This window comes from Limanda limanda, chromosome 4 (assembly GCF_963576545.1).
Source record: "Limanda limanda chromosome 4, fLimLim1.1, whole genome shotgun sequence".
NCBI classification, from domain to species: Eukaryota; Metazoa; Chordata; class Actinopteri; order Pleuronectiformes; family Pleuronectidae; genus Limanda; species Limanda limanda.
Window position 1 is genome coordinate 142,239 of NC_083639.1, and position 12,300 is coordinate 154,538.

Sequence of the window (12,300 nt, forward strand, 5' to 3'; positions counted from 1 at the left end):
GCACCATCGTACCTTAAAAAGCTCATAGTACCATATCACCTTGCTAAAGCACTGCACTCCCACAATTCAGGCTTACTTGTTGTCCCTAAAGTCTCAAAAAGTAGAGTAGGAGCAAGAGATTTCAGCTATCAAGCTCCTCTCCTGTGGAATCATCTCACAGATTCAGTTAGGGAAGCAGATGCCCTCTCTACTTTTAATGGTAGGCTTAAAACCTTCCTTTTTGATAAAGCCTATAGTTCGAGCTGGTTTGCATTGGACAAGCTCTTAGTTGCTGCTATAGGTCTAGAATGTTGGTTGACACGTGACACATGGAGCTTATCTCTCCTCTTCTCCGTCTATCACATTTATCTCAATATTAAATGTTGCTGACTTGACTTCTTCCCCGGTGTTCGGGATTCAGGACCGCAGCTGCAGCCACATTATGGGTCATGATGGTGGATTGCAGATCGTGTTGACTGATCATGATCAAATTGGCGGATCGTATTGGCGGATCCTGGATCGTATTGGCAGCTGATTGTGGATCATGATGGTGGATCCTGAAAGTGGTGGTTGATCACGACGATGGATTGTGGATTACGGTGGCTTCTGGTTGTGGTGGTGGATCCTGATCGTGGAGATTGATTGATTGATGTGGACGCATACTTATTGGCTCAAAATACAGAGATCAGAAAAATCTGAATGTGTCTGAAATTTGTGTGTTTTGATACAAAGAAAATACTGATATGAAATACAAATAACAATACTAAAAACAGTGTTACTTCGAGGTAGGATAAGCTGAGTTTTGACATTTTTTAAGTTATTTAATATTTGATGTATGTAAAATGAAGCTGCCAAACCAATCCATTCATAATAAAAGAGTTCCTTTATTTCAAACCTTCAAGTCATTAATCATTGTTTCATCCAGATTCAAACCATTAGTCTTGTCATTAAGACGTCCATTCATCACAACACATAAAACACACTTTGTAGACGTTTGGCACTGCATGACAGGATGAAACATTATGAGATGTGACAGTATTTCCCAGTATATAGGCTAATTGCTCTCAAATTATGGCATCATTAGCTAACTCCTCCACGTGTAGTAATTATTATGTTGATGTTACTCTTCTAAGGTCACCTATATTATCACCTTAAACAAACAGTAATCCATTTGTAAAGAAATATCCAACATACTTTGCCTATATATGTGTAGATAATCACTGGGGCATTTCTTAAGCACTATGATGAAGTCCACTAAGTCTGATGCGAAATGCCAAAGTATTTAACTAAAAGATGCACATAGTGTTGGGAGGAGAGGCGATGGTATAATTTCAGGATGCAACTTTGTCTTCAATGCACTCCATTCATATGAAAATGTTCTGGATGAGAGCCCCAACGTTCTCTGCCAAAACAGTTCAGAGATGTAAGGTTCTTGTCTCATTTTCTACTCGTAAACTGTGCTAAAATCTTCATTGTCTAATAACTATATTTGTTAAATGGTTAGAGAATCCCTCTTCTAACGTATTTCAACAGCATATGTTGGAACCTAACCTGTCTCTCCTTTCTAGGGTTGGGAACTGAAACTAGGTTCCAAATCATATACAGTATAGGCCTGTCTGTCTAAGTCACACATCAACGTAACAGTGCCCCTGTTTGATACCAGTTAAAGTTTAGCATGCAAGATTAACGTCTGAGCAACAGTGTGAAAGATGGAAAACAGTAAATGGTCAAACGTCAGGCTATACTTTAGATGGAGAGAATGATTAGGAGGCAAGTGCAGTACATGCAGGATGTTTATTAGCTGTAAGTCGGGTTGCACCTCAAATTTTTACACATAAAAGGCAGCACAACATTGATTTAGAGAAATGTACAGTGTTTGCGGTCTCAGAGTATGAGTGTCAGCCTGCTCAACCAGTGCAAGCACCTCGCAAGTACCTCAAGGACAGTGAGCCGCGAGACAGCAATTAGGTGTTATGCACTGGATGTACCTTAGTTCTCAAATGTTACCATTGTTGCTGCTTTTCACACTTTATTTTTTATTTTACATAATGGAATTGAAGATCCGAATCGATAGGAACCAGAATGGATAGAGAATCTGAATTAGAATTGATAAAATTCAAACAACACCCACCCTTCTCCTTTTAGGCTTGTTGTTGTTTTCTCTCACACATGACATTGCTTTCCCTTATATCTCAGAAACGAGATTGTGTAACTACCTGCTGCTCATTTTAATCATCTCTTGTAAAGGTTGACATACATATAATACAGGTAAATACTGTATATAATTAACTGCTGGTGTTGTGCTCCTTATCATAATGCTTGCCCCATGACATTTGCTGTCTCACAAATCTGGTCTGAACACATCAGACAGAACTGAACTAAACAGACAGCATGCCCAGACATTGTAAATGTGTCTGTCTTAGTATGAGACAAAATTTGCATATTTATACACAAACATCATTTCGGGATTTAGTTTTGAACAATGTGACTGGTAATCCACGCCAGAGAGTGAAGTCAATATGAGAAAAGGCTCCAGTACAAACAAAATTTTGGCACCCAAATATACTAATATTGGTCTATGACTAATGGCAATTCTGTACTAAGAGCAGGTAGAGTCTTTAAAGCTGTGTGCTTCAATATGGGAAAGTGTATAACTAAAATTATACTTACTGCAGAACCCCTATCTAGATTTCATGAGCTTTATTTTACTTGCACAGTCAACATCAATACAGTCTGCTGTTCCAAATGCAGACTACATGGGCCTAAAAGCATGACAAATGGCCCTTATATTCATACTCAAACACTTAATGTAGTAATTACAGAACTAATTAAAGAATTACATTTTTAATTTAGAAGTATATCAGTATATACCCACCCGTATTAGTGTAAATAAAATCTCAGTGATGACAGCAAATATTAAAGAGGTAGAGGATATAAGTTATGAAAATCAATGTTGTTATTTAACATGTAATTTTCTGATTCTGATGTAAGACAATGTGTTATTGTTAGCAGCACTGTAAGATGGATCATGGTTTATTTAATGTTGTTCATCTTTAGCTCTGCCTGGAAACAAATTCTGTTTTCTGTCATGCTCAGAGTGAAAGATGGGTGCTCATGCAATCCATGTTACATGAGGTCTAGCTTAAACAGTCATCACAGTGAGTTTGCAACAAGAGATTTCACAAATTATAAGAGGCATCTTGTTTCGGACTTATGTCAAAGTGTCATTATATCCTATATATAATATCCTATGTATTCTGTATATAGAAATATTACAGAACTTGAAGATGGTAAGGGATCTTCTGCCTTATTTTGTGCAACTGTATACACACACAGTATGTGGGTGTTTTGGGTTGGATGAATGTGGGGCAGGGAGTCTTTATGGCTTAAATTTGGGTTTTAAATGTGCTCTTGCCTCTTAAAAACTTCCTTTCACATTTGTTTTAAGTATCAGTTAAGTGCTAAAAAAAATAATTTTCTGTGTCCATCTCCATGTCTCACATTGTCCAGTGAATCCTCAGAAAGATGCTCCATCAAATATAAAAGCAGCCAAGGCTTGAGCTGCAGACAAAACAGACAAAGACAAATGGGGTAAGAAAGGTATAAAGATACCTGTCATTGAGTACCTAAGCATCTTTAGAAATGAGTGCAATTCTAATTGCTGCTACAACAGGATGTGTAGTTTTTACAGGAAAGGCAGGTTTTAAAGAGTGAAGGGCTCTGTTCCACTAGCTAATGTAAAACAATTTAATCTAAAATGTATGGTATATACTTGACAAAGACCAAACCAAATTCTTAACACGAGTTCCAACTTGGTTGATGTCTGAAACTTTCAACTACATCCTTTGGACCTCCTCAGTTGGGATGTGGGATACGAGTCTGATGATGGATAGAAAACCTTTTTTTTTCACATCAAGTCACGAATTATGTGGAAGATAATCATGCAAGGGTAATTTCTAAATTTAATCAGTCAGCTCTACTGCAATCCTGCACTCAGAAGGCTAGTCAAATTATTGTATATGGTTTTATATAGCGCTTTTCTAGTCTTGATGACCACTCAAAATGTTAACAGTACAGTTTTACATTCACCCATTGACATACACATTCATACAGTGCATCTATTCGGAGCACTTTGTTATTCTATGGGGGGCCATTCAGGGTTCAGCATCTTGCCCAAGGACACTTTGGCATGCAGATGGGTCAGTCTGGGGATCGATCTGCCGACCTTCAGGTTGGAGGACGACCACTCTACCCCTCAGCCGCCCCGTTGTCAATTTAATTACAAGATTTTGCCTATAAACATGAGGACCGCTATTCAAAACTTAGATAATTTAAATTGAGGAAGTGAGCAGAGGATTTAAACAGGATGGGAAAAGAAGTGGACTGGTGACGTTGATTCATTCTGAAGACTCACCTTGTAAGACTCACACCTTCATGATTAGGGCAGAGTTGGGGAAGTCAGAAGGGGCCAAGTTGGTTGGGGAAGTTGAGAGGCTCGGTGGGGACTGGGCTGTAATTAGATTGAAAGCAGTTGGGAGGAGTGAAGAGAAGGAAAAATTTAAAGCAAAAAAGGAGTGACCTAATCAAGGGGACTGGTCAAACACAGAGCTACAGTATGTGGATTCTTGTTCTTCCCTGGATCACAATGTATCCTCTAAATACATATACAGATTAGCCTAGGCCTCGCGCATGCTACTCCCCTTATATCTTCCGCATAACTTGGCTATGGCTTGAATTTAGCTGCTTCAGGATGCATTTTCTGTGAATCCGAGATTTTTCCACCACTTTTGCTGAAGAAAATTCAGCTCCTCGAGCAAACTGCCAGCGTCGCCCTTACCGGTGACCACTGGATGTCAGTCAGCACTCAGCAATGACAATTACCTGGGTGTCAAAGCTCATTTTATTGACAATGTGTGGAAAATTTGATATTTTGCATTGGAAGTAAAAAAAACAGAGGCGCGATATACAGCGGAGAACTGTGCGGAGGAATTCCACGACGGTACCAATGGTGTCTCAATAGCACCTTTTTTCTAACCTTTTACTAATCTGGATGTTTCAATGAAGAAAGACACAGTGTTATTGTTTCCAAGGACATTGGGAATATTTTCAGCTGTTTTTAAAAAAATTATTTTTACACAATTTATCATACATGATATTTAACGACCTGGCTGCCACTTTATAGGTAGGTGTTATAGACATGAGCCTCTTTGAAAACACAACATTGTGTAAAATACAGGCTGTCTGAAGTGATTACTCGTTAATTTATAAGATTTAGTCTTTAGAAGAAAGACAAACTTTTAATCGCGATTAACCTAGATTAATGAATTTCAAAATGTGAGATTAATTAGTTAATTTTTTTTAATCTATTGACAGCACTAGTAAATATACAAAAAAAAAACACAAACCCATCAATGCATTTTCTTAAAATGTAAAACCTCTCAGAGAAATAGATGTTGATTGCTTTTGCCAATAAAAGTTTATTGGTAGATTAAATTGAATTTAAAAGACCTTGGCAGATTGTGGATCCTTAACAATTCATTAGATTTACACTAAATTTGAGATGTGATCTTAGTCAATCATTAACATATGTGTAGAAATGTGCTTGAGTTAGTGTTGAGAGTAAGAACTGTGGCTTGTGCTGAGCTTTTTGATCAAGATGTTAATGGAAAGGAATTGTGACAGGGTAATTGTGTTGATGGCAGCCATGTGGAGAGAGTGCTAACCAGAGAGAATGCGGCTACGACGAGAGGCCTCAGCAGCCAGAGCGCAGGAGATCTCAATTCGCTTCTCTTGCTCTTGCAACTGCTGCTGGGAGCTGACCAGAGCACCACCTTCCACTGGGCCATCCAGAAGAGGAACCATGTTCTGCAAACTGACAGTAAGAGATGAGGATGTGAAAAGATGCTCACATTGCTCATATATATATATATATATATATATATATATATATATATATATATATATATATATATATAGTAAGGCTGTAATGATTCTCTAACCAAAACTGACATCAAGGTCTCCCTGCCCAATCCCACATGCAACCACAGCAGCAGGTGCAGCCTTGTTGCATGTGTGTGTAGGTGTGCCCAATCACACTCCAATCCAAACACAACCCTGGGACCACAACCCTGCGTCATCTGAACCAACACACAAGAGACTACTAGCTTGAGAGCAATGAGTGAGGAGTTTGGAGAGGATCTTTGCAAAAGGTTGTTGTTCTTTCCCTATGGAGTTCCCCTGGAGCTGTAGCCGGCGTATGCCCGACTGACTGACTGACTTGACCAGAACCATGAGTTCCCTGTACATATTGTTTATAGGAACGGTGTCCTTATTTAAGTGACCCTTCTGTTTACTTTCCTGAGTTGCAGAAGATCTGCGGTAAAACCCTGAATGAATTTTCTTTGTTGTATCTGTTTTCTTTTGTTTGAACTGGATTGAACTGAACTATGTTGAGCTTGAGGGGGAGATTGAAACAGACTTTGTGAATATGCGGATTGAACTCAGGATGTTAAGTCTGTGGGAGACACACACACACACCCTCACTTCTTTCCAAGATAATCCTTACAGCCCTAATATATATCTATACTGTATATTTATATTCATACATAGACACGCTTATACACACGAACAAGTTTGTACAGCTATCTTAGTGAGGACTAAACAGTCCATTAAAGGGGGGTCACAAAGTGAGCACCTGTCAAAATGTCCTCACTTTCCCAAAATGTCCTCACTCTGTCGGTTGTAGACTCAAACTGGTCCTCACAAAGACAGCTGTACAAGAGTATACACACACACACACAGGTGAACATTGTCTCCCGGATTCACCTGCACAAATGCTCTGCTTATTCCGCATTGTTGCAGATTAAACAAATTTAGCAATAGGAGGTGCAAGGAAGAGATGCTTTAAAATTCATTGATTTATCAAAGAATACATGAATTAATCTGTGAGTAGAAACCAACTTTGATTTGGCAATGAGTGTCTTGATCCGCTCTAGTTTCTTCTGCTTCTCCTTCTGTTCCTCAGGACTCAGAGGAGTGGTATCCTCCTCATCAAGATAGCGCTCTGGAATCAGAACCTTGTTTGAAGCGACCAGCTACAACAAAGATAAACACACATACAACCTATAAACTAATTTATTGACAGACCAATATATTACTTATTTAAAGCTGTTATTTTTCCTGTATACAGTATATCTGTTTTTATATTCATTGCATTTGGGGAATTTTATTTTGTTAAGTAATTTTTTTGTTGGATGATCTCCATCGTTCTTGTGATGTAATTTCCTGTGGATTCGTGCTATTCCCCTCAGTTTGTGCTCTGCACTGGTGAGGAGAGGTGAGATCATACTATTGCTCTTACAATAGTGTTTAAACTCGATAAAAACCAACTGAAGTTAAAAGAGGCATATATATATTAGTGCTGTCAAACGATTAAAATATTTAATCGCGATTAATCACATTTATGTCATAGTTAACTCTTGGATTGGCTTGCTTTATGCAAATGTTTTATTTTAGTGAAAAACAACATAGCCAAACAGGGCGGTACAAAATAAAATTATAAAGTGCACATTTCAGGTAAACAAGAAACCTAGGACCTAAGGACCTATAGTGCAGTTAAACCATGGCTTAATATTTTCTTTTTTTCAAGTTTGCTGTGAACATAGCAGTCAGGCCTCTTATTTCAGAAACAATGAACCGTAACAGTTAGGTTACCAATAAAAGGTAAGCCTACTACTTCTTTGCTTTCAGCCAGCTACTCAAACAGACAACCATTAAAATAACAAACAAACAAAATACACAGGCAATTGCGGCCTACTTTGAAATAAATTAAACACAGAACGTTGTAGGGCTATTTGAGTCCTCCCCATATTTGTGAAACATGTATGAAATAAGAAGTACCCTATTTTGAAATACATAAAAACATATAGCTGCAGCCTAATAGTGTAACGGTTCATGTTTATGTTTGGTTTTGACCTATGTTCAGTAAAACACTGTGTTGAAGGAGCGTTCTGATATCCTGAGGGTCAGTGAAGGGGTCCAAATGTGACTGTTTGGACCAATAGGATGGGGTTATTTGGGGATGTCAGGCCCTCATTGGCTGGTTTTGTTGGGGATCGGGGGTCAATGAGGAAGTGAAGGGTTGTTGATGTGTGTGAGTGACGGAGTAAGAGCGAGAAGTGCACATGTTCGTTAATAACGCGTTTAACTGTCAGCACTAATATATATGTAAATTTGTACAGGTCACAGGACTGTTCTGTGTTGACACAATGTCCAGTTTGTGCGTGTGTATGTATTTACTATACCTTTTTGTAACATGCTAGTTAACTATCTGAAGCTAGGCTAGCGGAGCACAGAGATGGTTTTTCATGCGGTTCATGTTCTTCTTTAAAGATGTGCATGGAGACCTGGTTATGTGAAGTTGCTGAACTTTGTGTTTTACAGAGGTATGTGAGCTCCCCTTTTGCTATTTTGGTATGTCAATTTTATTTTTGTTAATAATTTCTTCAGTTTCTGAGCTACTGCAAAAGTTACTACAAATCCTACTTCAGGCACATTTATATGCTATCTTTTCGTGTGAGATCTTGCCAATACTTTAACTTTTGACTTTTAGCGGACCAAAATGCCTCCAAAGTCAAAACCGGGAGCCTTTTATCTGCACAACCGCAGCAGCCTACTACGCACACCGCATCCTCGCCTCGTAGTTTCTCCAAATTTCCGGAGGGTGCTGCTACCCCAACAGATAATACTACGTTCCCCGGTTTCAATTACGAGCCGCTCTCTTCCATATCCAACGAGATGGCGGCTATTTTCAAGACCAAGCTACAAATAGCTCTGAGTGAGAACTTATCATCCATCAAGACGGAGTTACCGGCAGTGAAATCAGAATTAAGTATTACGAACATCCAGTCTGAGATGAGCGCTCTAAACTAGTGGTTCTCAACTGGTCTGGCTTCGGGACCCACCATCACCCCTTAATGACAAGCCGCAACCCAAAACGAGGAAGATTCTCCACTTCTCAAATTTATTGAATGAAAAGATGGTGCAGTTTGAACCTGAGATAGAACATAATATCACAGTATGCCAACACAGTTTAATGATAAACCAAAACGACCAGCAGGTGGCGATGCTAGAGAGAGAATATTACCTTTTACACTCAAATAGCTGCATTTGAATTAAAAAACTAAAATTGGATCTTGGGGACACAAGGTAATACAACATAGATAACAATTCAGCAAAATCAGCCTTTTTTAACAGACTCAAACAGTACTGAGAAGCAGTTTCAAAACGACTAACTTCATGTAGTTTTAGCTGAGAATACTCACTCACTGAGTCTATGACAACCAACACTGCACTATGGAAAAAAATATTTGTCTTGAGTTGCAGCTTTTATCCACAAACTCAAAATAAAATAAACAGAGAGTGCAATTCCAAAAGATCCAAGTATACACAATTAACTTTTCTTCTGATTACCTTATCAATATTACACTTAACTAGCTGCATTTTAATTAAAAACCAAAAAGTGCATCTTAGGGACACAAGGTTATACAATAAACTGAGGGAAATTACTCTCTACAAGTGAATTAAATTTACCAGAAAGGGATATAAAATGTTAGCAGAGGTATCAAAGGGATTGACCATATGGGTTACTAGCAGCTTGTAACATTTTAGACCATAGGACAAGAGGATTATCTCCCTTGATCAACTATTAAGCAAAACCAAGAGTAAAGTGGACGTTAGTCCAGTTTAAGCTGCTCTGCACTGGCACCCTGTGACATGAAGGTTTAATTTTTAGATCCTCCTCCTTGTGAAACATAAGCCTTTAAAAACCAAAAAGTGCATCTCAGGGACACAAGGTAATGCAACATAAAATATTGAGGGGAAAAAATGTTTCCATATCATAACCAGTTAAAGCTCATTCTAGGTGCTTTAGGAACATATTAGTTAAGTTTTAGAGTTTTTTTATTAGAATTTTTAGCTGGTGACTGTAAAGCCATTTTATTGACATCCTCAATGCATGCCCTATGGGTGAAGGCATTATTATCCTCATATTGATTTGTTTTACAAATGCTGCTTTTTTATCATTTAGTATCTTATTTTCATAGAAAAACCAATTGATATTTGCCATCCTCACCAGATGCAATTGTTGTTATTATACAAACGTTGGCAATAGCACACAGTCATGAGTATGAGAAAATGTGTCTGAGCATCAAAGTGTAAATGATGGAGGACTGCACTACATCAGATCATTCTCACCTCCTCGCTAACGTCCAGATCGTAGTGTTGTGGTTCCATCTGTAACCGTCTCAGCCGAGCAATTTCTTCCCGTGGTGACTCTTGGCCCTGGCCTCGCACTGCTGTTTCCATTTCTTTAATGTCGATCTCAAGAGCAGTCAACCGCCTCCGCACCTGTCCATATACACAAGGATGCACACACATTCAGATACAATCAAATCATCTATAATTTTAATTATGACACCAATTTGACAAAAAAATTGCTGGGGCTCCCCTCCACTGCAGCCACTAACTGTTGTTGACCTGCTATTTTTGAAATCCAGTGATAACACAATGAATCCCACTAACCCATATGGAAATACTGTACACACATTTGTTATTTCTTTCATTAAGATCAAATTATTTTTACCCAGTCTATGTATAAAGATGTGTTAGTGTGTGTGTGTTGGTGTATGGCTGTGTTTGTAAATTGGTGCAAGTGAGGGGCCTGGTGTGGGGGAGTAGGGTAGGAGTAGCTGGGTGAATCAATACTTTGTGGGCAGCTCCATTATGGAAAAAGATTTTACCAATTTGGAAAGATAAAGTTAGTGGTGGTCAGTGTTAATAATGTGGCAGCAACAAGGAATGACATGTTTGTATAGACATTGTGAAATGAAAAAACTACTTTTGATTATTGTGAGCTGTATGGTCACTGGAAGCACTGTCACATTTCCTCAACAATACTAATTACATATCACAGCTAAAGTCAAACATGGATCTGAACTGAAGATCAATTTACCTGATTCATACAACAATTTGTACAATAAACTGCTCCCAAACCGGCCATCTTTCAGTTGCTAGCAAACAGACCAACAATGAAACACTCCAAACACTGGCCTCGACTAGTTATGTGAAAACATCCCTCACATCAACAAAGTGGAATCTCATGCAGTGTTTTTGTGAGTAAAGTATGCAAAGATGCTTTAATTGGATGTGTGGAGCTTTCATGTATCCTCCTCTCACTGCTTTTTAAAGTTGGCATGCGTGATTTGTAAGAAAGATGTGATCGATGTACATGTTGAGCAGGGTTCAGTCATCTGAGAATGGAAACAGCCCAAATCCTCATCAGAAAATGGTTTGGATCCGGGCAATCGTTTGTTTTTATTTTTTAATTATTATCATCACATCACTGCATGCATCTCACCCATCTCAAATGACCTAAGATGACAGAAATGTATTTACAATATATATAAATTATCACAAACCAGAAGTTCCAATTGATTATTCATTGTAAACCATTTAAAAGTAAGTAGACCATGAAGGCCATCTCTTTTGAAACAGGTTTAAGTTCCACTTCATTTTGTGACTAAGATATTCTTCTTCTGTTTACATATTTTCTGGAGCCAATTTCTTGTTATCTGTTTAAGTGCTGATATCCGCAGTATCCTTACAAAGTATTTAACATGTTCATTTTGTATTTTGTCTATCATTTTGCCTAGCAGCACACGTTCAGATGGAGGACCCCTTTTGGAATAGTATGAATTTCCTCCAAAATTTGATTCCAGAATACTTGTATTGATCGACACAACCAAAAAACATGGCTTAAATTAGCGTAGGATTCACCCTTAGCAGTTTGATGAAATTTAAATTTTTTTATTTTGCTTGCTGTATTGCAGTTATAGGTTAGGCTGAGTGGTTAAGATAAGATTATCGTAGCCAGGGGTTGTTGATTAAACATGGAGGAGGTGGAACTTTGTTTAGCCAGTTTATTGGTGCGCACAGGATTGATAATTATGTGCAAGATTTATTAGGTGTTAAATCAATTTTAAATAATTTCAATCTCTAAATCAACCAGAAAATAGTAATTTAACAACTATAACAGTATAAAATATCCTTAACAAGCACTTCGGGAATAGAAGCACACAGAAGCATCCTGCACATGCAAAGAACACAGCAAACAGGTAAATATGCACTTACTTTTCTTAATTAACGCACACAGGGAAACCACAACAAGAAACACAATAGCAATAAACTGAATTTTGGATTTGGAGAATTGTTACAGCTATGCTATTAGGTCATCGTTTCACAGTATCTCTTAATTCTGTTCCA

At 38.1% G+C, this 12,300-nt stretch overlaps 1 protein-coding gene across 3 annotated transcripts in view; it reads right to left on the reverse strand.

The window, feature by feature from the left end:
* Positions 1-843: 843 nt before the first annotated feature.
* Positions 844-12,300, reverse strand: part of plekha6 (pleckstrin homology domain containing, family A member 6) — a 131,902-nt gene continuing 120,445 nt past the window's right edge. For all 3 annotated transcript variants that reach the window (XM_061069665.1, XM_061069664.1, XM_061069663.1), the window contains 5 exons: positions 10,234-10,386; positions 6,940-7,073; positions 5,703-5,851; positions 4,394-4,489; positions 844-3,540 (listed from right to left, as the gene is read on the reverse strand). In XM_061069665.1, the coding sequence (XP_060925648.1) occupies positions 4,404-4,489; positions 5,703-5,851; positions 6,940-7,073; positions 10,234-10,386 (522 nt within the window). In that variant the 3' untranslated portion in view covers positions 844-3,540; positions 4,394-4,403. The remainder of the gene's footprint in view (positions 3,541-4,393; positions 4,490-5,702; positions 5,852-6,939; positions 7,074-10,233; positions 10,387-12,300) is intronic.